The following is a 27,184-nucleotide window of genomic DNA, read 5'->3' as shown; positions in this document are numbered from 1 at the left end:
CTGCATGGGTCCGGCGACGCAAAATAGCCGAGGGTTGGTGTTGAGCAGGAATGTGAATGGCTTGGGTGATAAGATCATGAGGGGGATGGTCAGTCGACTGGTTAGGCGACATTCCCCAGATGTGATTTTATTGCAGGAGACGCATTTAGTCGGGAACAGGTGCATGGCCCTCCATAAGGGAGGGTATAAATTGGTGGTGCATGCTGGATTTACTACAGGCTCTAGAGGTGTTGGTCTCCTGGGCAAAAACTCGTTCCCGCTGGTGGTTCAGGCCACATGGATTGACCAAAGGGGCAGGTATGCCGGTGTTTCCGCACTGGTTGGGGGCCGGACGATCACCTTTCTCTCTATTGATATACCGCCTGGCCTTCAGACTGAGACCTTTCGGGATTTGAGTACTATATTTCCTACGTTGCCTCTTGGCGGTCTAGTCTTTGGGGGGGACTTTAACTCAGTGGTTGATGGGGGGGTTGATCGAAGTCCACCCGGGGCACTCAGACAGACACAGAAATGGCTCTCGGAATTCCTTGATACACTGGGGCTGGTAGACAGCTGGCGGGTACGTAATCCAACATTGACGTATTATACCCATGTCTCGGCTGCTCATGGCAGCCTGTCTAGGCTGGACTACTTGTTGCTTCCTGCGGCCTTGGCGTCCATGATTCAGGAAGTGAGATTTCTCGGTCGGGGGATTTCCGACTACTCCCCGTTATAGCTTTCCCTCGCTCTTGACCTACCGACAGTCGGTAGAGTGGCTCCCATCGGCGCCTGGCAGTTGAAAGACCCTGCTATAAAGAGGGAGATTCTCCGTATGTCTGACCGTTATTTCATGGAAAACACAGGGTCGGTAGCCTCTGCACAGTCCCTCTTGGAAGCTTACAAGACGGTCGCTAGAGGAGAAGTATTGTCCTTGGTGTCAGGGAAGAGGAGGGCAGGCCATGCAGAAGTGGCGCAGAAGGAGGCGGAAGTTATTCTTCTGGAAGAGGAGGTGGCTAGCTCTCACACACAGGCAGGGCTCCATTTGTTGCGTCTCCGGGAGGAGGAGTATAAAAATCTGGTTAGGAATAGGGCTGTGGCTCAGCATAATGCCGTCCAGAGTCGTATCTATGAGCGTGGCGACAAAGCTGGCAAGCTGATTGCATGGCTCGAACACTGAGAACGTGGTCTAGATTAGTACCTGAACTGGAAGGACCACAGTTGCGCAGAATCACAGAGCCACAGGCTGTGGCGGAGGAGTTCTCCGAATATTACCAGCAGGCTTATACGGCCTGTGGTGACTATACAGAAATGGATAATGCCGAGATGATTAAGGATATAGTCATGCCACGTCTGTCGGAGGAAGATAGTAGATATCTTGATTCCGCATTGTCAGACGATGAGATAGCCCAAGCGATTAGGCAGATACGATCGGGTAAAGCTACGGGCCCCAACGGGATCCCTATTGAACTGTATAAAATAAATGCTGCCAAGCTTGCCCCTCACATCCGTGCCATGTTTGTGGAATGTAAAGAGAAGGGGGAACTACCCTATGACCAGAGGGTGGCCAATATAGTGGTCGTACACAAGGCAGGTAAGCCTCCGACACAATGTTCCTCCTATAGGCCCATATCGCTTCTTAATGCGGAACCTAAGATACTTGCGAAACTCTTGGCCACTAGGTTGATCAAAGTGATTACAACCCTGACCCACTCTGATCAATCCATGTTTATGCCGCACCGTAACACAGCCCTCAATTTGCGACGGCTACACGGCGTCCTAGGAGGCTCCTCCAAAATCCACGAGCCGACGGTGCTGGTATCCCTTGACGCCAAAATGGCCTTTGATAGGGTGGAGTGGGGGTATCTGTTTGTGGTCTTGGCTAAGCTGGGCTTCGGAGATGAGTTTATCGGCTGGGTACGCTTGCTGAATGCGAACCCCTTGGCTAGAGTGGTCGTCAACAATTGTAATTCCAGTGACTTTCCGTTGGGAAGGGGAACCAGACAGGGGTGCCCATTGTCTCCACTGCTCAACGCCATCCCCTGGCATGCAGAGGTACTACTGAAAATACCCCGGATCCAGACTGGCTACTGTGGGAAATTCTAAGTTAAGGAATATGTGGCTAGATGTCTGTATCAGATTTGGTAGGTTAGTCATGGGCCAGAAGTTGGTGAGGTATACATGGTCAAGTGTAGATTTATCTAAGAGTAGGAAGATCTGGCCTTCTACGCCAGCACCATTCATAGGGAAATACAAGAAAAGGATTCCCTCCCAGTATCAAAAACCAAAGGGCATATTATAAACTTCCTTAATACATCAATCAAATATAAGAGAAGATAAAACGTTCATACTGATAAGTTCTTACACAATGAAAGCACTGGACCCCCCCAATCAAACTCCTTCAGTAGGGGACAGTGTATCAAGGGGAGGATATTTAAACTGCTGAGGGGCTGGGGAGCATCAGGAGGGACACTAAGGTGTTGTGCTTCATAAAACAAAAAACATTCACAAATGCCTCTTAATAGTTTTGAATCCCCTTATATGGTAACATCCTTACAGTGCCTTCTGTTGCTTAGGCAGAGTTGAGGTAAACAACTAATGAAAAAATATACTATGGGCACAAACAAAGCTGTTCAAGGCAATGTATTTCAACATAAAATGTGTCCTTCATTGGTATTGTGCTAACAAAATTTGCATTTGAAGGGACCAGGGACTATGAAAGAGGTATCAATTAAATAATTATCTTGCATGAACATAATACCCATCTTCGGTTAGTCAACTCACCAGCTGCATTGCTTTTATAGCAGTCATAGATCTCCTTCACTCTCCTGTATCGGAATGCAAGTTTCCTCATCCAATCCACTCCTCCTGGAACCCCGGTGGTGCATCCATGACCACTGGAACTCCCTGTGCCACTGAAGTCATCAGTAGAAAAATTGTAGTTGCTGAAAGAAAGACTTTTTATCATTTGGAGTCAATTCATTTGGGGGGCATCACAGAAGGCTGAACAAAAAGCGATTCTCTTTTCACTCGTTGGTTTCAACAAGTCTGTCTGGGGATGACCCTGTTTGGGTCAGGAATTCTGAATTGTTGAAAGAACACTCAAAACGGACAACATATCCCAATGATCTCTCTCTTTAAGGCTGAAGAACTGTATTTAATAAGAAGAATTAAAGAATAGAGATGGGCCTGGCCTATAGCCAAGACTGATTCTTTGATTGATAATATTTTAGCCCAAACTCTGGAAAGCAGTGGTTGTTAACCCTTTGACTTCTGAGGACCCCCCTGTTGATCATTACTGGGGACAGACGACCCCCACTGAATGATTATCGGAATCTGCGGACCCCACTGAATAATTATCGGAATCTGCGGACCCCTACTGAGTCATTACTGGAAGCTGGGGACCCCAGTCGAAGCAGTTTCGATGATTTGAACCACAAAACAATACAAAAATGATGAAATATTTTATTTGATTCACAAATTTAAAAAAACAATCTTCATTTTAATTGGAAGGTTGGAGCTTTTCTAAATTCAATGAAGGCAACCCATTGTCTATACTATATTCTGTTTGATGCGCTTGCACTGTCCCACAAATCAGATCTCAGGATACCAACTTAATTTCTAGCCTACAAATCAGATCTCAGGATATCAACTTAATTTCTAGCCTCCAATTTTAAACTCCTTCGCAATAACTGAACATTTTAAAATTGTCAATTTTACATTTTGCTTCTTTATTTATATGCACTTAATTAATAAGTTAATATTTTATTTTCTAAACCGTAGCAGTCCCCGAGTAGGCTTCGCCAACCCCTGATGAGTCCCCGGACCCAAGGTTAAGAACAGCTGCTGTAGAGCTCTTCTCTGGTCCGACCCTGTCACAGGGAAAACCCTGGGGCTGCTGGTAATAAGGGGCAGGGTGGGCATTATCCCCACAACAAAAGCAGAAAAAACTCCACCGAGCAGCTTTAACATAGGCCTCGGTGATGCTCGGTTTAAAGCAGTAATCTGGAACTCGAAGTGATGCAGCTGCACATGTGTCTGTTTAGGTGGGAGTTTACTTGCCCTAGAGGCACAAAGCAGAGTTCAATCCCTAGAGGCACAAAGAGTTCAATCAGGGAATTGTAAAGTGTGCTACTCACCCAAGAGGGTCTCTAGGCGTGAGGGGGGGATGTAAGCAGCTCCGTTCAGTCTAAGAGCCAGGTCTTGAGTGTCTTCCAGAAGATGTTCAGAGAGGGGGCACGTCTGATGTCGACCAGGAGCTCGTTCCAGGTCTTGGCCACGATGTAGGAGAAGGCTCTTTGTTGCGATGTCGGGGTGGGTGGGCACAACATTTTTAATAGCAGTGTATCAGCAAGTTTTGGGCATTTAGTTCTGTGGCCCACAGTCGGGTCTACACAGCTCTGTGAACATGAGAGCAAAAGTGCGAGCCACTTGCCCACCGATTCCAGTGTGGTTTGACATTTTTGGGAAAGAACGGGCTGGAGGAGGAGACAAAAGTGTATTTGAACACATGAGGGGACAAAAGAACAGAGCACACCAGGCCCTAGAAATGAAGCCGCTCTTAAAAGGTCACTATAAAAACTTAGGTGCACGACTAACTAGAATTTTTTAATTTGTATTTTCTTTCTTTATAGGAATATTTTTCTCCACGAGCGCCCCCACTGGATTTATTCTCACTGGATGCCTCACCATCCGAGAGGCTGACGGCACATTGTCTCTCCAGGAGTGCGCCTGGAATACTGGCCAACAGGATGCGGTTCGCCTCGAAGCACTCCATGCTGATCTGCATTAAGTTCCACTCATGTAAGTGGCTGCCCCAACTTAAGCCCCATGGCACAGGTTGTTAAGTGAACTCAGAGAAATAGCTGCTCTGTATAGCACTTTGAAGCTGCCGCCGGAAACTAGTTGCTGTATTGGCAATGAAAACACAATGTCGTTGTCATGATATAATGTTCATGTCTGACAGCCTCATTTAACTCTCATTTAGTCGACGAATGTGAATATTGAGGCGTCATCGCTTTTCAGTCCCTACTAGATACTGGTGCCCAACAGGAGTCTGCTCCCCGATTGGTTTCCTACCCTGGTACCACCCCTAAATTCTCTCTTTCCCCAGCCTGTAAATCCGGACAATAGATGGTAGTTTTTTTGCAGCTCATGCAGGAATTTCCATGAATTCAGGGAAAAAACTTTTTTAAAAACCAATCAGGGTCCTGGGTGTTATTGAAAAGATGATTCTATGGCTAAAGGGATGTGACTCCTGTGAGAAGTTGGCCTGGCATATGCTGTCCACTATTCTAGAGGGCACCTTGCACCAGTCCAAACAACCCCTTATTGATGGTAGGTTAAAGTGAATATGCTACTTACCAGTATGCATCTGTTCTTGGCATGTAGGGCTGCTAACATTCATATCTATTGCATAGATCGCCGCCTAGTGTTGGGTCCGGATGATTGCACATTGTTGTCCTGGAAGAGTCTTCGAAGTATCACGAGATAGGTGGCTCCTCCCCTGGACTACAGTGCGCATGGGCATCGACTCCATCCCCAGATTGTTTTTAGCCATTGTGGCAGAGATGGAGTGAAATAGTGTAAAGGATGTCCATGCTAATGATTGAATGCAAGAGAGTATCTGCAGCCACTACGGGCACCGGGGAGGAGGGCGGGCGATATGAATGTTAGCAGCCCTACATGCCAAGAACAGATGCATACTGGTAAGTAGCATATTCAGTTCGAGGCATGTGGGCTGCTAAATTCATATCTATTGCATAGAATACATAGCAGTCCCTCCCTTAAGGGCGGTTGCCCGTGCCAGCTGCAGAAGTCTGAAAGAGTGTTTTAAGAACAGCCTGTCCTACAGCTGCTTGCTGTTTGGAATGCACATCAACACAGTAATGTTTGGTAAATGTGTGTGGTGTAGACCACGTGGCTGCTCTACAAATGTCTTCCAAAGGAATGTTCCCCAGGAAAGCCATGGAGGCCCCCAACTTGCGTGTGGAGTGCACCCTTGGGGGTATTGTTAAAGTACGTTTTGCTTTTTGATAACAGATTTGAATGCACTTAACAATCCATCTGGCTATTCCTGCTTTGGAAATAGGGTTGCCTTTGTGCTGTGCTGAGAAGGCAACAAAAAGTTGTTGTGTTTTCCTAAAGTGTTGTGTTCTGTCAATGTAGTACATCAACGCCCTCCTAACGTCCAATGTATGAAGCATTCTTTCCGCTACTGTTTGTGGGTTTTGAAAGAATGCGGGCAGGTCAATAGTTTGGTTGATATGAAACTGTGACACCACCTTCGGAAGGAATTTGGGGTTAGTGCGTAGTACTACCCTGTTTGAATGAATTTGTATGAATGGCTCCTGGACTGTGAGCGCTTGCAGCTCACTAACACGTCTGAGCGATGTAATAGCAATGAGAAATGCCACTTTCCATGTCAGGAACTGAAGTTCGCAGGAGTGCAGTGGCTCGAAAGGTGGGCCCATCAGCCTAGTGAGGACCACATTGAGGTTCCACACTGGAGCTGGTGGTGTTCTAGGTGGAATGACTCGTTTCAGTCCCTCCAGGAAGGCTTTAATGGCAGGCACCCTGAAAACAGAGAGATGCTGCCTGTTCTGGAGATAAGCCGCTATGGGGGATAAGTCTATCCGAATGGAAGCGTACGCTTGTTTGCATTTGTAAAGATGTAACAAATAGCAGATGATGTTAGGAAGGGATGCATCTAGCGGGTTGATATTGCGTTCTGTACAGTAAATGACAAACCGCTTCCATTTTGCTGCATAGCAAGCTCTGGTAGTGGGCTTTCTTGCCTCTCGTATGATATCCATGCATTCTGGAGGCAGGTTGAGGTAGCCAAACTCTAGGACCTCAGGAGCCAGATCGCCAGATTGAGCTGTTGCGGATCTGGATGCTGAATGTCGCCATGGTTCTGCGTCAAGAGGCTTGGGGAGAGATACAGCCTTTGATGCGGTACCACGGAAAGTTCTAGAAACGTGGTGTACCATGGTTGGCGTGCCCACGTTGGAGCAACCAGGATGAGCGTCATCGAGTGTTGCTTTATCTTTCTTGCCACCAGCGGAATGAGAGGCGCTGGGGGAAAAGCGTACGCAAATCTGCCTGACCAGTTCATCCATATCGCATTCCCTTGCGAATCCGGGTGAGGGAACCTGGCGGCAAAGCTTTGGCATTTTGCGTTTTCCTTTGTGGCAAACAGGTCTATCTCTGGATGACCCCACTGCTGGAAGTACGGGTGGAGTACTGATGGATGTATCTCCCACTCGTGCATTTGATGGTTGTATCTGCTGAGCAGATCCGCCATCTGATTGTCCTTGCCCGGGAGGTGTTCTGCCATGAGGAAAATGTTCCTCTGAATGGCCCACTTCCACATGCTCTGAGCCAGATGAGACAGCTGTGGCGAGTGAGTACCTCCCTGCTTTTGGATGTAGTACATGGCTGTCATGTTGTCCGTCCGGATCAACACGACCTTGTTGCACAGATGTACATTGAAGGACTTGAGCGCCATGAAGATTGCCATCAATTCCAGGTAGTTGATGTGCAACTTCTGTTGCTGGGTGGACCACAGTCCCTGCACCGTGTAGTGGAGCACATGAGCTCCCCACCCTTGGAGAGATGCGTCCGTTGTTAGGATAATCTGTGGCACAGGCTCTTGGAACGGTCGTCCCTTGCAAAGGTTGTGTGGATTCCACCAATGCAGAGAGTTGTATGCCCGACCGGTCACCAACACTAGGTCTGTCAGTTGTCCCTGAGCCTGTGTCCACTGATTTGCCAAGCATTCTTGGAGCGGACGCATGTGCAACCTTGCGTGCGGGACTATGAAGATGCAGGAGGCCATCATGCCTATCAACTGCATGAACACTCTCGCTGGTAGGGAGTGTTGCGGTCTGAACCTCTGGATCAGCGACTGAATGTTGTTGATCCTGACCGGGTTTGGCTGAGCCATAGCAGTCAGGGTATTTATTGTCGCACCCAGATACTGCCGCACATGTGCTGGTTGAAGGTGCGACTTTGGGTAGTTTAGTGAGAACCCCAGACTGTGAAGGAGGTGAATGGTGTGGGTCATGTCCGCGGCGCGCTGTTGTTCCGACTTTGCTTGAACGAGCCAGTCGTCTAGGTAAGGGTAGACATGTATGTTCTGCCTCCTGAGGTGCGCCGCAACTGTCGCCAGACACTTTGTAAATACTCTGGGGGCAGTGTCACTCCGAAGGGTAGGACTTTGAACTGATAGTGCCTGTTTTGAATGGTGAACCTGAGGTATTTTCTGTGGGATGGGTGGAGTGGTATGTGGAAATAAGCATCCTTGAGGTCCAAGGTTGCTAGGAAGTCCCCTTGGTTCAGCAGGGGAAGAATCTGCTGCAGTGTAAGCATGTGAAAGTGTTCTGACAGTATATACAGGTTGAGGGGGCGTAGATCCAGAATGGGTCTGAGGGATCCGTCCTTTTTTGGGATAAGGAAGTACAGGGAATAGACCCCTGTGCCTTCCTCCTCCACCGGTACGAGCTCGATTGCGCCTTTTTGCAGCATCACCACAACTTCCTGCTGCAATAAGTGCAAGTGCTCTGCCGACATAGGACGTTGTCTTGGGGGAATGGTGGGTGGAGTTGATGTTAACTCCAAACAATAACCGTACTGGATGAGCTGTCTTACCCACCTGTCTGTGGTGATGGATGTCCAGACTGGCAGGAACTGCTGGAGTCTTCCCCCGACAGGTGTTGGATGGTCGGGGGGCAGTGACAGAGAGTCACTGTTTGTTGGCGGCAGAGGAACGGGAGTTGTTGTTTCCTCTGCCTCTGCCCTTGGCACTGTTACCTCTGTAACCCCCTCTACCCTGCTTGGGGTACGAGGATTGTGCACCACCTTTCGTGAATTGTGTCTGTTGACCCAAGTGTCCTCTGGTAACACCACGTGCTCCTGAGCGACGAAAAGTGCTCCCCCTGAATTGTTGAGACTGAAGCGCCCCCATGGACTTAGCTGTCTCATTGTCCTTTTTAATTTTTTCGAGGGTGGTGTCAACATCTGGGCCAAACAGTCTGTCAGGATTAACGGGCTGGTTGAGTATTGTTGCTTGAATGTCAGGTTTAAATCCTGATATGCGAAGCCATGCTTGTCGCCTTAACATGACGCTAGTGTTAATCGCCCTAGCCGCTGTATCAGCCACGTCAAGTGCACACTTTATTGCAGCGTTTGAGATGAGCTTTCCCTCTTGTATGAGCATTTCGGCTGCCTCCTTAAACTCATCAGGTAGGTGTTGAAGGAGCTGTTCTAGGGTGTCGTAATGCGCCCTATCTTATCCTGCCAATAGTGCCTGTGTGTTTGATATACGCCAGATATTGGCAGCCTGCGCAGCCACCCTTTTGCCCGATGCCTCAAGCACTTTCGACTCCTTGTCTGGGGGAGGAGCGTCACCCGTTGTTTGGGAGTTTGCCCTCTTGCGGGCATTGGCGACCACCAACGAATCCAGAGGCAACTGTCCCCGAATATATGCAGGGTCCCCAGGTGCTGGCCTGTATTTCTTTTCGATACGTGGGTTCACCACTCTCGCCCTGGAAGGTTCCTTAAAGATCTCTGGGGCATGCTTAAGGACACCTTTCAGCATAGGAAGTGTCTTAACTGTTCTTTCTGAGACAGAGAAAGTGTCAAACAAAAAATCTTCCTCCACCGGGTCAGCATGCATGTCCACATCATGATTTGCAGCTGCCCTCTCTATCAAAGCATTAAATGCTGCGGAATCCTCAGTTGGTGATGTACGTGCACCAAACCCCTGTGGGTCCTGTACCACCTGATGTCCTCCCTGGTCACCAGTGTCGTCATATGAGTCCTGTTGACCATCAGGGTCATTGTCAGCTGGGAAATTGTACTGGTCATCCTGGTTATCATCTTCTCCCCCTGACTGGTTGGGGGAAGGTGATGGACTCCTCCTTGGTGGTGGCTGAATAGGTTCAACAAGGGCATGAATGTCCTGCGCTGGCCTTTTCTTTTTTAGTGGAATGACATAGGATTCCAATGGTTGGGAAGTGATCTTTCTTTTATAGAGGGTCAATTTCCCCGTTACGGCATCGATGTAATGCTCAGAGTGTTCTTCTGAGGCTGGATGTAGATCCGATCGGCCAGTTTGCGTCGAAGGTTCTGACGTGTCAGTGATCTTCGGCACCGATCTGTTTGCAAATGCCTTCGGTGCCACCTTCGGTGGCAGAGTGTAGAGAAGCTTGGTCGAAGTCTTCGCAGGTGTGTCCACCGGTGTCGGAGCCGACGGCGTGGGAGCCGTTGACGACAAAGTCTTCTCCCGAATACGTTTGAGGGAGTCGGTGACCTGTTTTGTGAAGGAAGCGGAGGGTTTGGTAACCGATGCCCGATGATCGGCAGCGTCGGAGGACCTCGGTGTTGACGAGTATGCCGCCGCCGAATCTTCGGCTCCAACGGCTCTCGGCTCCGTTGTAGGCTTAGGCGCCGTTGCTGCAGATCCGGCATCCTTGTGCCGATGCGTAGTGCCTCCGGCCTTCGGGTCGTGGCTCTTAGTTGACTTCGCTTCGACCGTGCGTTTGCTCGTCGGCGCCGCAGTCGCGTCCGAAGGCGTGTCAACAGCCTTAGCGGACCGCGCCGGAGCAACTGTGCTCGACACGGGATGGACAACCTTCTTCGAGGACGGGTCCTTGGCCACCTTCTGCGGCGCTGTCGACTCGACAGCCTTCTTCGACTTCGGAGGGCCGGAGGGCGACGGAGTCGATGAGGGAGCAGGCTTCGATATTTTTGTTGGGACGTCGGCCATCTTAGGTGTGGTCGGATCCGAAAGTTTCGGTTTCGTTTTTGGTGGGATGTCGGCCATCTTTGGTGTCGTTGATTCCGAAGGTTTCGCTTTCGGTTTCGATACGTGCAATGGCGGCTCCGCTGGTGCGTCCGTGGCCGGGCCAGAAGGCGGGGCCGGGGATAGCGGTGCAGGGTCGTGGGTAAGGCCGAGTGGCGATCCCGTGACCTGAGCCTGAGTCATGTAACTTTCGGGGCATAGCTCTTCCTCCGAGCTATCTTCCGCGGCCCCATAAACTTCTTCGTCGTCCCCTACCTCCTCGACGTATTTAAGGTCTTGGCCCTGTCCTTCGACGTGTTCTCCGGGATCGGCCTCGACCTCCGTCGACGGTGGTGAAATCTGAAGATGATGGCTGCGGCCGTCTTCTGCGGGGTCGTCGAATATGTCGTCGGGTGCCGGAGCCGCTCGCTGGGCCTCGAGGCGCGCCGAGGCTTGAGCGTTTTCTTTGACCTGAACTTAGAGCAGGCCATGCAGTTGGCCTCGTTGTGGTCCGGCGAGAGGCATTTGTTACAGACTGGATGCACGTTGATATGTGGATATTTGGATCCACAGACGGGGCAGAACTTGAACGGACTCCGCTCCATGATAAGTTCGTCGGGCTCTTGCTGCGACGAGAGGGCCTCGATGTCCGAAGAGTTACTTGACTCCGCAGAATTCCGACTCGAAGAGTCGGATGATGCTCGAGACCGCACGCGAACAATACCGACGCAGGTAACGAAGGCCTTTTGGCCTTAAAGAAGTAAGTTTTTCGATTCCGACACGGAGACGTCGAAATCACATCCGAACCCAATGGCGGAAAAAAACAATCTGGGGATGGAGTCGATGCCCATGCGCACTGAAGTCCAGGGGAGGAGCCACCTATCTCGTGATACTTCGAAGACTCTTCCAGGACAACAATGTGCAATCATCCGGACCCAACACTAGGCGGCGATCTATGCAATAGATATGAATTTAGCAGCCCACATGCCTCGAACACAACCTTTTAGAAAGCTATCCTAGTGGTAGCTGTGGAAAGCAGACTGCAGGCTAAGTCTTGAAGGAATGTAAAGCATCTTGTTTTACCAGTCTATAATCTCATGAATGACCAAATGAAAGGAGAACCATACCAGGTATATATATATAAAATATATGTATTTATTCTAAACACATCCCTCTAGTCTCTTTATGAGGCTAGAGGCAAAAGAACATTCAGTAAACTTATTTAGCACAATATATGGTTAGCCTTAGGGGCGTACCAAACCATATACTAAGAAAGTGGTATAAGAACCACGACTGACACAGATACAAGGCCTAGAGCCTTCAGAACCACTGTGGAGACCCAAGGGGGACGTGTGCAGTGTCTAAACACAGCCGCGAATCACCATTAACTTCTATTGGGAAAGTCGCAGTTGGAAAATTATAGACTAAGGACACTTGGAAGAGGACTTGGAGCAAACCCCTTTAGAACTAGGTAGTTCTAGAGTCAATACCCACGAAAGCACCGGAAATACTTGAGTTACCTCACCCAGGGAAGCCGGGTGCATAGGTGTCTTTTGAACCCGGCGGGACCCTGCGGCGTCGGGACCGAAGTCGCCGACGGCGCTGGGGCCGAAGCACCTGGCCCACGTGGGGACCCAGTCGGGACCGCTGGGCCTGAAGGCGCCGCAGAACCAGACGGAGTGAGCGACCTCATGGCCATGAGGAAGGCCTCGATCTCCTCCGGCGTCGCTTCCTGCCCAGGGACCAGCAGGTGTGGAGCAGGCCCGAACACGCGAGCGTGTCGCGCGAGCGTCGGGGGGAGTCGGAAGAGCGATGACGCCTCTTCGACTTCTTGTGCCTCTTACCTGAGGACTTCGAGCCCGAAGATTGGTGACGACTCCTGGAGCTATGACGACTCAGACCCCGTGACCGGTCCCTCGACCTCCTCGCGGACCGAGACCACGAGCGGCGCGGGGCCGACTGCCGGAGCTCGAGTCGCTTGCGGGACTGCTCCAGTCTAGCTTTGGACGTCAGGGCCCGGCAGTCGGAGCAGGACTTGTCGTCGTGGTCGGGGCCCAGACAGTGAAGGCACCGGCGATGGGGGTCGGTAACCGACATCAGTCGGTTGCAGTTGATGCAGACTTCGCAAAATTATCAAAAAGGATCGAAAAAGTTAGTAAAAAATTGACTAAGGGTATCACTTTTTCCTGATCTGCGCTTGCTGGCGCGGAAAAAAGAAAAATTGATGTCAACGCGCGAGGGCGGCGTCTAAGTACTCCGGCGACATCATCGCGGCGCCAACGCCGAAGACGGACGCGGAACCGCAGACGACGCCTACCGACACGCAAGGGTACTGCTACGCAAAAAGTTTCCGGATCCAGTCTGACGCCTGGGGATATTCTAAGGTAAGGAATCTATCACTAGGAATCTATCACTAACGTGTCTCTTTCAGATGCCAAGGTGTATATCCTAGATGGATACAATCGACCAACTCACTTACAGCAACAGATGTAGATTACATATTGGACTACAAAAGCACGCATTTATGCAATATGAACATGAATATCCTCTGCCTAATGAAGTCATGCCTCTTGATCAGTATGATTACATCTACATTGATGGTTCTGCGTAGCCTGCCTTAGGGACCAAACACCAATACTCTGCTACATGCACAGCAGTCATGGGCAGAATACAGGATGGAGAATTCCACCCTGAAAATACGTACACACAGTCACTTGGTGATTGCACAGTGCAGCTGACTGAACTGAAAGCTCAAATTCTTGTGCTGGAGAACACAGACCCCTCATTCCAAACACTCATAAGGTGTGATTCTTAATATTGTGTCCAGTCTTCATGATTATTTACACTACTGGAGCCAGAACAGATTCAGATTCCAAAGGGTACACGAAAAAGCACAAGAGATTAAACTTCTCCAGGACAGAATCAGCCATATTGCCAAAGTGCCAGACACCATCAACAAACACATCCACAAGGGAAATCTAGTTCTCAACCAGAGAGTCTGGCATAGAACAATCAACCATGTCAGAGAACAGGAACGCTAGCTCTCGGAGCATGCGTAGCTGAATTAGTAGTCGTGAGCCAGAGAACGAGATTTGCTTGGCTGCAGTACGTAGAAAAAGACCATTTTGCTCATATGATCAATAAGCTTGGACTCCCTTTCTGGGGGAATGAAAGGGAAGGAGTGGGTATCAAGCTTGCAAGAGATGCCTGCACCGTCAAACTCAGTGGTGGGTGCCTAGTTAGCGAATCAGGGTTCCTGAAACCGGTCATGGATGTTTGGGGATGGGATGGTCAATAGCAAAGGCAGAAAAGGGTTGGGATCAATAGCAAAGGCAGAAAAGGGTTTGGGTCAATCTTTCAAAGTAGGGTCCACAACAGCATTGTTGAAAAGGCAAAAGAGTTTCAGAAGAGGATGAACCAGGCTGAAAGGTTTTAGTAATCACAAAAGAACGGGGATTAAGGCTACTTTGCCCGCACCGGTACTGAAGTCCTTAAAGTAAGTATCTACTAAATTGAAGGTGCAAATGGTCTGGGACACAATCCCCTAGGTCCCAATAATTAAAAGCCAAGAGAACTTGACCTTCAACAAAAATGATACAAGAATAACCCTGCACCCTTCAAGAATTGTTGTCACACTTCTTAATTAAATTCATAACATTATTTGACTCATTGATGATTCCAAAGAAGTTCTCCCAAGAATTTCACATGAAGTCTCTTCAATTTAAAATGGATTCTTTATTCTCAACAATGTTTTAAAATGAATAGCCAACGCGTTTCGTCCGTTACCGGACTTCTTCAGGGCTTCTCAGGCATCCTTATAGAAATAAATTCACAAAATTCTTCACACATTGATGAAGGTCAAATAATTTCAAAAGCACCAAACATCAAAATCCCATAGTATAAGGGATTCAAAAGTAGAAATTCGCAAAGAGGAGTGAAAGCTGCAACGAGTATCCGCGTCTTGTCCTACATGTGGTCATCTGGTTATGGTGGAAAGGTTTTGGTAAGCAAATTAACTTTTGCTTCCCATGAAGTATCAAGCAATTTACTGCAGCTCAGCAGATGATTCCCATAAATGATGCACTCTCCTATGTGGGAGGACCATGAAGGTACTTCAAAGCAAGGCGTGTAGACTACTGGCATTTTGCAAATACACATAACGGGCAATATTAATGTACTAAGGGGGAGATGATTATATGGCTCCTCAGAATCATCCTCATCACATGGAATGTCTGAGGCACCTGAATAGGGTTGGAATTGTAACTAAAAATGGAATAATTCTGGTAATCTTCTGGATCAATGGAAACAGGGAAACAAAGGCTCATCTTAAAAACAGGATTGCGCTTTAGATGTAGTCTAGTGAAACAGACTGGCTGAGAAGGGAATCAGACTACATGGCTGGTGTCAATGGATTCAGGACCAAAAAAAGCACAAAGCCTGTTTCATATATGTATAACATGTCTCTATTGCATTGTACCATAAATGTATATAACACATATGATATATGAACTAGAAGCAGATATTATGATCATCCCACATGCTCATTTTCATAGTTGTGCCAATATGTGCAAAGCAAGACTGCAATTTGTTTTACAAAACCATCAATGTATTATAAATGTTTTCAATAAATACTTTTTTTGGCTTCCAGATGTCTGATTTAGCCACAAACTAGGCTGCAAGTGATTTGTCAGTAACTCACAGATTACTTCACACTCTTTTTCCAAGATAGACCTACTTTTAGGGCCACTAGTAAACTATTTTGTAAAGGGTTGGTTCTGCCACTTACTTAAGCAGGGCTCAGCCTATCCACACAAAATGGAGACTTTCAAACAGATGTGGAAGTTTTCAGAACCAAGCTACCCAGTATACAATCTAAGAGTTGTTAATAAGGCAAGCCCCTCTCACAGATGTATTTTGGTATTAACAACTAATCATTGGGCCTCCATTCGTTCTAAAATCATCGCCCTTTTCCTCTGTAGTTGTTGCAATCACACAACCGCTAGTCCTTTCTCGGTAACCCTGCATGGTATATTGCCCTGTATTTCTAACACTGCAGAAGTGTTTGATCCAAAATGGTGCAAATGACAGCTTTGTCGGCTTTTGCCTCCAAAGAACAATTAGTCTAATTCTTTGAAGACCCCATTACTGAAGCAGCTTTTAGTAAGTATGAGGAAAATGGTTGCCATTGATCTAGTAGGCAAACATAGCATTTAGCTTACCACTGATTTTTCAAATAAATTAATGAAATTGACGGTCTCCAACAAATGCAGTTTCTTCACCAAACTAGTAATGCAAAATAAAAAAAATACAGCTATGTGTGCTTATGATGTCACAGACGCAATAAGGGGTTTCACAGTGCTTGCTGCACAGGTGTACAACCTACTACAAGGTGGTCACTGAATTCATTCAGGTACTTGTTGGACAACATACAATCCAATAGCCATCTACCACTGTTGGGTGACGTTCAGCTGCAAATTCGAATTAGTTTGTAATAACTAATTGGAATATACATTTACACACCCCCGCACCCCTTTCCCCCATCTATGTTTTTTAGGCAGAATGTCAAGCCAAATGAGTTGGCTGTATATGATTGTATAGATTATATTAGGAATGTTGAAGCAAAGGTATTTGATATTATATGCTGTACATGTAGTTTAAAAAATAGAATTACAGGCAATTTTGTTTTTCACTTTTAGGAATTTATATGAAATAATTTGCATTTGTCCAACAAATATGTGCAATGAAACTATTAGAGCGGAAAGTAGTGCTGTGTCTTCTCATTACATTATAATATGAACAACTTCCAGGTATAGAACGGATACTTTAAAATTGTTGACACCCACCTAAATATTCTGCATAAGGACTCTTTTTCAATGAATGTGAAAGAAACCTCCTAAAATATTTTTTTAATTCATATTAGGAGTAAAATAGCATTTTTGTCAAGGATCTGAACAGGTTCAGGAATGGAATAAGAAGCTCAAGTCAGATCACATGGGCTTAGACTACACAACCGGGGCAAAGAACAGGAGCATCTGAAAGTGGAGTCCCGTTTGAAGGGCCGTTTAAAAGCCTAGTCCTTCAACTTTGACTTACATGAGGAGAATGCCCCTGAACGGGCAAGGGTCCCAGTTTTTTCAGTACTTTGCAGTTTACAGCTTGACTTACTTCTCCCAGAGAGCTTTAAAAGGCATAACTAACAAGTTACTTACCTTCGGTAATTATATATCTGTAAGAAACATAGGTTAGTTAAAGATTCCTTTCCTTCGAATTAGCCCCAGGCATCAGACTGGATCCAGAAAGTTTTTCGTCAGCAGTACCTCTGTGTGTTGAAAGGTGGCGTCCTTCGTTGGCGTCATGGTCGCCGGGATGACGTTGCGGCAGCTACTTAGCCGCTGCCCTCATGTGCGGATGTCAGTTCTGTACACAACTTTCGCCGCAGCAGAAGGGAGGGAGGGGGGCTGGGGGGGGGGGAAGGGTTGGGGCGGAGCCGGCTCGAAACCAAGATGGCTACTTGGGCCCCAGGTTCCACAAAACCGACAAATTATCCTGCAGTAATCAGACAACCCACTGCTCAGAAATGACAGATTGCTTGTAATTTGGACGTTGGAACATGACTGCACCGCGATAAGCCGACGCTGGCCTCTCCCGCCCCACGGTGCTCGAAGATACAGCCGCATTTATCGTGCAGAATACAGGGCCCTAAACCCCGGACTCAAGTGGCGAGAGGGGCGGAGTTACATCTCCGTGCGTGTGGGGGAGAACTGTGGACTCCGGCCGGTCACTTTGTCTTGGGGGCCCCGGCCTCTACTGTGGCACACTTGTACCCATCAAGATTCTGGCTGAGCGGGGAAGCGCTCAGGGTCGACACGCAGGACAGCCTGAACGGCGCGGGCACTGAATTTCCAGGCGTCGGCCATAGAGTGAATCCCCCCCGGTGTGCGAAAGGCGGCCAGAGCAGCTGTAAGTAGGGATAGGCTGAGAAGGCAAGATGGGGGACTGCAAGCGGCGACATCTGATTAAAGAACCCAGGGTGGTGCTGGTCAGAGTTCTGACCTGTGACGTTGTGCAGCGCTCTGAACCGGAGAGGCAGCGCTACTTTGTGAGGAGCTAGGAGCGCCGCTGACTGCAGAGAGCAAGTGGGGGCTAAATCAGAAGCCTGACTGTGCTCTGAGGTGGATACAGTGATCAGGGAGGATAGGATCTGGGCTGAGCTTGGGGGTGCACACCCGGTGCCATCTGCCCATAGAGATGGACTGGCCATATCGTGGTTGCTGAGGAAGGAGGGCACATTCCTGAGTCTGCTAGGCCTGGCAGTTAAACAATCAATTGCGCAATCATCAGAGGCGCAGAGCGGAACATACACAGAGCAGCTCTGGGTAATGCATGCCTGAGTGAAAGCGGAGGCCTACGTTGTGATAGGAGGTGGCACTGCACGGGGTATGCTGGCCCAAAGGTCTGTGGTGGCACGTGTAACAGTCAGAGCACAGCATAGTTGGTATACCTTATTGAGCTGGTACAGAGGGGCTCCTTTCCTCATAACATATTGAGAGGCCGCAGGTTTCCCTTCAGGAGGTTGTCCACAGCTCGTCCCCTACTGGAATGCCACTCACAGGAGTACAGTCAATAGTCCTCGACAAAGGTCCCAACTGGCGAAGATAATGGGCAGACTGGACAAGGCATAGTCCAAGGTCACCTTTGAGAAAAAACGCTTTAAGTCACATGACACCACGTCAGAGGAGGCCAACAGGCCTACAACCCCTGTTGATGGCGACTCCGACATCCGGAGTATGCTGTTGTCCACCATGGAAAAGGGCTTGCAGAACGGTATCCCTTCCCTGGGTACGAAAATGGACGCCCTTTCATACCGGATGGATAGAATGGATGAAAGGCTGGACAAACATGCGGAAAGGTTAGATATGTCCGTTGAGGAGGCACAGACCACACTGGATTCAGACCATAAACAGCTCGGGAGGGTCATACGTGTGCTGCAAGACAAGGCGGAGGACTTGGAAGCCCGCTCGAGACGCTGCAACTTACGAATTACTGGCCTGCCGGAGACGATGCAAACCGGTAACATGGAACATTTTGTAGAGAAGTTGCTGGTAGACCTTCTGGGAGCAGAGGTGTTATCAAACATGTTTGTGGTAGAGAGAGCGCACCTATCCTTAGGACCCCGCACGCCGCCGGGAGCTCCGTCGCGTCCAATCATAGCAAAATTTTTAAATTACCGAGACAGACGCCACCTTACGAACGGCGAGGGACAAACAAGAGCTGGCGTATGAAGGGTTGGTCATTTCACTCTACCCGGATTTCACCGCACGAGTGCAGGAGGCACGTAGACAATTTGTCCCCATAAAAAATCAGCTTTGTGAGCTGGGTCTGGACTATGCAATGCTGTATCCGGCCAAACTGCGGGTGAACAAACAGGGACGCTCTCACATCTTCACTGATCCAAAGGTTCTGCACAAAGTACTCAAAGACTGGACCAGGGAATAGAGAAAGAGCCCGGAACGACAGCTTCTGGATGAGGCAGCTGGAGGATCACTTGAGGAACAGGATTATCGCCCATTCACACACAGTTGATAAGTAACATGAGGGTCGTGGGGGAGGGGGGGCGCGGGGGCATTGGGGAGGAGGGCGTTGTGCTGCTACTGTGCATATTGACTTGGCGGGGCGGCAGCCTACAGTACTTCGTACTTATTATCCTACGAGGTGGAGGACTGCTAAGAACTAGTATACCTATGTTGGATGGTAACACCGGGGCTCCAGCCCTGCCACAGCATTAAACACAGGTGCCGCTCTTCTGGATGTGAGACAGTGGTAAAGGACTGTGGTTTGTTTGAGGTGTGGTACTCTAGCATGTAAGACTGCGAAACGCTCTATAGCGGGGGTTGTAACACTAATAGTCGGTGAGTGGGGGTAGGGGTGAAAGAATGCTTGCATTCAGACTACTGCGGTACACAGAGCGGCCTCTGCCCACGAGCGACAAACACTACCACTGTTAACTAAGTTGGGGGAGGGGAGGTGGGGGGAGCGGGTGGACGTTACAGGGGAAGCTGCGCAACAGAGTTTTGGGTGGTCTGCTGTGGGAGGGTGGTGGGGAAAGGGGTGGGGTAGAGATAAGGTTGTTGTTGTCAGCCGAATTGTTGTAGGATGTAAATTGCACGCACAAGCCGCATGAGACAGGACTAACTGCGACACTAAATAGACAGGATGGCAACGACTAGTGGAGCTCAGGTTCGGAGAACTATAGATTCCCTCCGTGCGCTGTCGTGGAATGTGAGAGGACTAAACTAACATCGCAAACTACGAAAAGTACTGAATTACCTAACTAGACATTACATTGATGTAGCTTTACTTCAGGAGACGCATCTCCCACTGAACAGCCCAATGATGCGCCTCAGGGGCCTTTTGGGAGACGTTAACGTGGCAGGCCTAATGACCCACGCTAGAGGGGTAATGACCTGGGTTAACCCTAGATCTGACTAGCCGATACAGCAGTTGATAGATGCGGGGGGCCGGTTTGTAATCTCCAAATGCCAGGGTAGGGGGTTGGACCTGCTGGTGGTTAACATCTATGGCCCCAACTATGATTGTCCGGAGTTCATCACAACATTGGCTGACACAATAAGTGGTTGCGCGACGGCACAAATACTATGGGAAGGAGACTTCAACCTGGTTCGAAATCCTGAACCAGACAGGTCAGGGGGCCCACAAGGAGGTTTCACACATTATTCAGCTTACTATAATCTCCACACGCGCATAGACTAATGGCTGGTGTCGACATCCCTCATGGCTCAGATTCGCTCTGGTCAGGTTTTGTCGCGCACTTTGTCCGATCATTCGCCACTTTTGCTGGTCCTCTCGACGCCCAAGAAAACCCCCTTACTCATTGCTGGACCCTCTCTCCAAAGAGGAGATGGCAGAAGCTATAGATACATTTTTTGCTACCAATATTGAATCAGTGGACAGTTTTCAGATGATAAGGGAAGGTTTGGCCATGTCTAAGCACTCCGGGGTTCTTTGCTCCATACGGCAGAGGTTGGCGACTCTGGAGCGGAAACTAGGGGACTTGACTCGTCAGTCGACGGTGAGGATGTTACTGAAGCGATGAGGGGCTTATTAGCGGAATATCAGGATGAGGCGGGCAGAGAGGTGAAACATGTGGGCCCATATGCCACAGCGCGCGCATATGGTGAGGGAGATAGGCCGGGTTCGGTGTTGGCTCATATGCTGAAAGCCAAACGCAGCAAGACTCTGATTGCTGAAATCCGATCGGAAGGGGGCGAACTGTTAACGGAAGAGGAAGACCTTGAGAACAGGTTCGACAATACTATTCGGATCTGTATGCCTCTCGCTCGTCGGATATGGATGACGAAATACTAGATTATTTGGAACACATCAAGTTACCCTTCTTATCAGACACGCATAGAGAGTTCCTAATGCTCCCCAGAGAAAAAGACGATAGTGGAGGCACTGGCAGGAATGAGAGCTACCAGTGCACCAGGCACGGATGGCCTCACGGTGGGCTTCTACAACGCCTTTATTGACCTGCTGCTGCCCCACATCTCAATGTTATTTGATGTCCTATGCGTAATGGGCAAGATGCCTCAATCTATGAGGGAAGCAATCTTAGTGGCTATCCCTAAACCAGGCAAGACCAGGAGGAATGCCGCTTTCTTTGTTAAATGTGGACACCAAGTTGTTTGCTAAAATTTTGGCCAACCGCCTGGCCATAGTGACCCTGGAACTTGTAGCCCCAGAACAGGCGGGGTTTGTGCCAGATAGAAATCTCACTTACAACCTACGAACGGTGTTCGGCACAATGCAGCATGTCCGTTGAGATACGAAGGCTATTGCGGTCTTTCTGGATATGGAGAAGGCTTTCCACTCAGTGGAGTGGCCCTTTATGCGGCATGTGCTGACGAGGATGGGGCTTGGCCCCGTCTTCTTGCAAATGATTGGGATATTGTACAATGCACCCTTAGCGCGTGTCAGATTAGGGAACCTAGTTACTGGCGCTATAGCCATATCCAGAGGAATACGCCTTAATAGCTGAACCTTTGGCATGTGCGCTTAGAGAATATCACGGACATAGGAGAGTCAATTTCCCTACATATGAAATTGTGGTCTCTACGTACGCGGACGACACACTGCTAAACGTGAGAAACCCGGAAAACAACCTCTCCCCGGTCCTCAGAGAGGTGATATGGGCACTATCAGGGTTAAGGGTTAACTGGACAAAATCCATAGCCTTCCCGCTCACCCCGGCTACCACTCAATTCGAGATGGAATACCCGCTGCAATGGACCGATGAATCGGTTAGGTACCTGGGCGTCAGATTGCACACAGACTCGGAAATTGTTTACTGTGAGAACTACGGTACGGCTGTTGCTAAACTAGAAGATGATATTGAAACCTGGATTGGATTGCCACTGTCATTAATTGGAAGGGTCTCCATTATGAAGATGGTGGTATTGCCCAGGTTCCTTTTCTTGTTTGTGAATATTTAAATGGTATTGCCGCGCTCCTTTTTCGCCAGACTTAATAAATCTTTAATAAGATTGGCTTGGGCGGGCAAGCAGGCGCGGGTACAGTGGCGAGTGCTTACTCTACCATACAGTCTAAGTGGACTGGGTGCGTCTGACCTTGAGTTATGTTATAGAGCAGCGCAGGGAGCGCAAGCACATAGTTGAATCCATGGCACGGAAAATATGCCATACCTGAGACTTGAAAAGCTTTTTGCTGATCCTCTCCCTCTCCCAGCCGTCATACTCAAACCGGTAGATCGTAGGATAGGGATACTGGACTCCGTCAACTCGACAAGGCACGCATGGCACAGCCTGTTGCGGCAGCAAGCGGGGGCATTATTATACTCCACGGAAATGCCAATAGAATGGGTGGTTTGGCTAGCCCCCTGTAGAGATGGAGGTGTTATACGAGCGCTGCAAGCACTAGGAATACACAAAGCGGGATACCTATTCTGAGGAGGCGACGCCAAAACATGGGATGAAGGGACGGTCATCGCAGAAGTCCCTACCTTGCTGCAATGTTTCCAGTTCCACAGAGTGTGCAGGGCACTACGTCAACAATTGGGGGATGATTTGAACAAACCCCCTGAGGTACAAGAACTATCGTATCTTAAAAAAACTAAATCTCCCCGTAAATTAATCTCCAACATATATAAGTTAGCAATGTCCCACAGAGCTAATCAGTACACAAGGGCCAGGCTGGCCTGGCAGCGCGACCTGGACATGATGATAGACTATGCCCTGTGGTCTTATTGCTGCAACAACACGAAACGCATATCACTACAGGGCAAACAGACTTATACACTTCAAATATATTAACAGGGTGTATTATACACCAGAGAGATTGCATAGATACGGACTAAGAGAGGAAGCATCCTGTGATAGATGTCACGCCCAGATGGCGATTAGTATGCATTTAGCGTGGGGCTGCCCGGGAGTTTTCCAGTATTGGGAAAAGGTATTCCGCGAAATAAGCAGTGTAGTAGACTTGGAGATAGCCCCCGAACCCGGCTGTGGCGCTGCTAGGCTATTCTAAAGCACTGCCGAAGGCAACCCGCAGACTAGTGGATTTGGGCCTGCTGATAGCGAAACGTAGAGTGGCAATGTGCTGGATGAGAGGCCCCTTGCCCACAGTCCCACAGTGGTCGCATGGTGTTCGTTATTGCTGCACACAAACTGAGAACTTTAGCAAATTGCTCTCGCCTGGGAGCAGACCGAAGAACTTCTAGGGGCTATACACTACATACCTGAACAGAAAGGGAGGGGGCCCAGCTGCAGGGGCAGTAACGGAGGCAGACGTTGGCGCCAACGTCTCTGCCCCATAAAGGGTAATGCAGCTCCTCAACCTCGGACACACACAACCAGTGGGTGAGGTGTTGCTGAGCCCAGATTGGTAGATGGGGTAGGGGACATGGGTGGGAAGTCTGTGGACATTGGCGATAACTGGCAGGAGGGAACAGGTTCAGTTAGGCAACCGGACGTGGCTCCATAGTCTAAATCTGATGCAAGAAGTAGGGGTCCTGACAGTGACGGGTTGGGCTGACATCTTTTTGTTTGTTGGTTATAAAATTTGAGAATTGTTTATGATAATTATCACGTCGCAGATACGTTTTGTATATTAACAAGAGCCGCAACCCTTAAATGTGACGCTGCCCTACCTCTGGGATGTGGGCTGAGAAGCTGTGTGAAGTGCCTTATGTATATAAGCTGCCGGCCTCAGGGTTGTAGGCTTATAGCTGTGTATTTTGGAGACGTCTCTTACAATAAAACTGTTTAAAAAAAAAAAACTTTCCGCAGCAGAAACACAGCCATGCAAGACACTGATCACTGGTGCACAAAACTAGGGCCCTGAAAGGATGTCCTTAACCCTAGAAATTAGTTTGCAGAACAGGGAGGATCGGTGGGGCGGTAAGGAATCTATAACTGACCTATATTTCTTACAGATATATCGTTACCGAAGGTAAGTAACTTGTCCATCTGAAAGAAACTGGTTAGTTATAGATTGCTTACCTTAGAATAGATACCCCAGAAATACCAATCCCGGAGGTGGTTCTGCGAACCCAGATTACACCAGAAAGTCCTGAAGAACAGAAAGTCCAAAGAAGCGGTCTGTCCAGACTGGACTGTCAAGGCAGTAGTGTTTCGTCAACGTGTGCAGCGAAGCCCATGTCGCTTCCTGACAGATTTCATTTAGAGGAACGCTTCATCCCAAAGCAGTAGTTGCAGCCGTCGTCCTGGTGGAATGGGCGTGCAGCCCCACTGGAGGCTCTTCCTTTGCCAGAGAATAGCAGGCTTTAATAAACAAAACGACCCATCGGGAGATAGTCCGCTTGTGTACGGCCCGATCTTTCTTGGCGCCCACGTAGCCAACAAAGAGCTGGTCATCCACCGGGACCTGTTTGGTGAGATCCAAATAAAAGGAAAACACACGTTTTGGGTCCAGGCGGTGGAGCCTTCTTTTGAAGGATGTGGAAGCGGAAAGAAGGTGGGCAAAATGAAGGTATGCCCAATGTGAAAGGCAGTGACAACCTTGGGAAGGAAGGATGGACAAGTCCCGAGAACTACCTTGTCTGGATGGACAGACAGGAAAGGCGGCTTGGATGAAAGCCTGGAGCTCACTCACTCTTCTGGAAGATGTGATGGCTACCAGGAATGCAGTTTTAAACGTCAGAAGCCTCAAAGGACAGTTGTGAAGCGGCTCAAAGGGAGCGCGCATTAAATAGGTTAAGACTAGATTCAAGGCCCACTGAGGCATAACAAAGGGAATAGGATTAAAGATATTAGTTATGCCTTACAAGAAATGATTAACACCGGGGACCTAAAAAGAGAAGGCTGGTCTGGAAGCCGTAGAAATGCAGAGATGGCCAAGAGACAGCCCTTGATAGTGCCCAGAGCAGACCCCTGCTGGGCCAAATAAATGAGAAACAAGATAACCTCAGAAAGAGGGGCAGAAAGGGGATCCACACCCTTTGCTGTGCAACATGCCACAAATGTGTTCCCCCGGCAGGCGTATGCAGTCTTCGTGGAAGGACGCCTGCCTGCCAAGATTACATCGCAAACTTGGGGGGGTCAAATGACGTCAACTGCCACCGCTCAATCCTCACGTAAGGAGGGGGAGGCTGGACAAGTTCGGGTGGAGGACCATCCCCTGTTGCTGCGACAGAAGATCCTCCCAAAGAGGCAGACGGGTCGGAGGATCGATTGTCATGTTGAACAGCTTGGGATACCAGACTCTTCGTGCCCAATCCAGATCCACAAGGACGGCCTGGGCCCAGTCGGGCATGAGCTTCTTCAGCACTCTGGGCAAAAGTGGTATTGGCGGAAAGGCGTACAACAGACCGCAACTCCACTCACGTCGAAAAGCGTCGCCTAGCGAGTGCCCCCTTGGAAATTCCAATGCGCAGAATTGTAAACATTGCACGTGCTCTTCGGTGGCGAATAGATCTAACCAAGGCTCTCCCAACTGTAGTGAAGACGCCATTCGTGATCCATCATGCACCTGCGGCTGAGTTTGTCCGCCCTGGCATCAGTGAACCTGCCAGGTGTTGAACCACCAGGGATATGCCCTGATGTTTCAGCCATGTTTAGAGGTGGAGGGCCTCCTGACATAGGGTCCGCAACCCCACCCCGCCCTGTTTGTTGCAGTACCACATTTCGGTGGTGTTGTCCGTGTACACCTGCACTACTCTTCCCCGGACAGAGGGAATGAAGGCCTTGAGCGCAAGAAGGATCACCCGAAGCACCAGAAGGTTGATGTGGATCTCGGACTCTACCGGAGACCAGAGGCCACTGATCTCCGCCTCTCCCATGTAGCCGCCCCATCCCAGAAGGTATGCGTCCGTCACCACAGTGTGCTCTGGTTGGTGAAGGGAGAGGGATCTGCCGTTGACCCAATCCTGGTTCGTGTGCCACCACTGCAATTGTCGTGCAGTGCCCTCCGAGATCTGGATGCAATCGGACAGATTCCCCTGATGCTGTGCCCACTGAAGCTTCAGGCCCCACTGCAGAGCCTGCATGTCCCACCTGGCATGTTCGACCGGCAGGATGCAGGAGGCCATGAGGCCCTGCAGCCTCAGTGTCATCCTGATCGAAACCTGGGATAGAGGCTGAAAGATCGGAATCATGGCCCCAATATCCCGGACTCGCTGTTTGGGGGATAAACCTGAAACTGCATCGTGTCCAGAACCGCTCCAATGAAGGAGCTACTGAGAGGGATTCAAGTGTGACTTCGGCACATTGATGGAGAACCCCAGCAAATGCAGGAAGTCGGCCGTAGTCTGGAGGTGGGAGACAACTGCCTGTGGCGTGCCCACCTCCAACAGCCAGTCGTCAAGATATGGGAAGACTGAAACCCCTGATCTGTGCAGATGAGCTGCGACCACCGCCATCACTTTCTTGAACACACGAGGGTCGCTGGTAAGGCCAAAGGGGAGAACTGTAAACTGAAAGTGCTCGTGGCCTACCATGAACCGCAGGTAATGCTGGTGGGCCGGAAGGACTGGGATGTGAAAATAAGCGTCCTTCAAGTCCATTGCTATCAACCAGTCTTCCGGGTCGAGGGCAGACAAGACCTGAGCAAGTGTCAACATTTTGTACTTCCTTCCGGTGGAAGCGGTTGACGTTCCTGAGATCCAAGATAGGACGCAGGCCCTTGTCCTTCTTGGGTACCAGAAAGTAGTGGGAATAACAACCACGACCTACTTCTGGGACAAGAACGAGCTTGATGGCTCCCTTGGCCAAGAGAGCCATAACTTCCTGTTGGAGAAGGCCCAGGTGATCCTCCGACATGCGGTGGTATTGAGGTGGCATGGCTGGAGGGGTAGCCTCGAAGGGGAGGGAGTAGCCCCTTTGGACTATCTGCAAAACCCATCTGTCCGAAGTTATGGTGCGT

General features: G+C 49.3%; 1 protein-coding gene across 3 annotated transcripts in view; it reads right to left on the bottom strand.

Annotated features, from left to right (window-relative positions):
• EYA3 (EYA transcriptional coactivator and phosphatase 3) overlaps nt 1-27,184 on the bottom strand; it is an 860,742-nt gene that overhangs the window by 87,470 nt on the left and 746,088 nt on the right. For all 3 annotated transcript variants that reach the window (XM_078682511.1, XM_078682514.1, XM_078682513.1), the window contains one exon: nt 2,761-2,921. In XM_078682511.1, the coding sequence (XP_078538637.1) occupies nt 2,761-2,921 (161 nt within the window). The remainder of the gene's footprint in view (nt 1-2,760; nt 2,922-27,184) is intronic.

Source organism: Lissotriton helveticus, chromosome 3_1, assembly GCF_964261635.1.
Source record: "Lissotriton helveticus chromosome 3_1, aLisHel1.1, whole genome shotgun sequence".
NCBI classification, from domain to species: domain Eukaryota; kingdom Metazoa; phylum Chordata; class Amphibia; order Caudata; family Salamandridae; genus Lissotriton; species Lissotriton helveticus.
The sequence above is the reverse complement of the archived record's forward strand: the minus strand, read 5'-3'. Positions and strand labels throughout refer to the sequence as shown.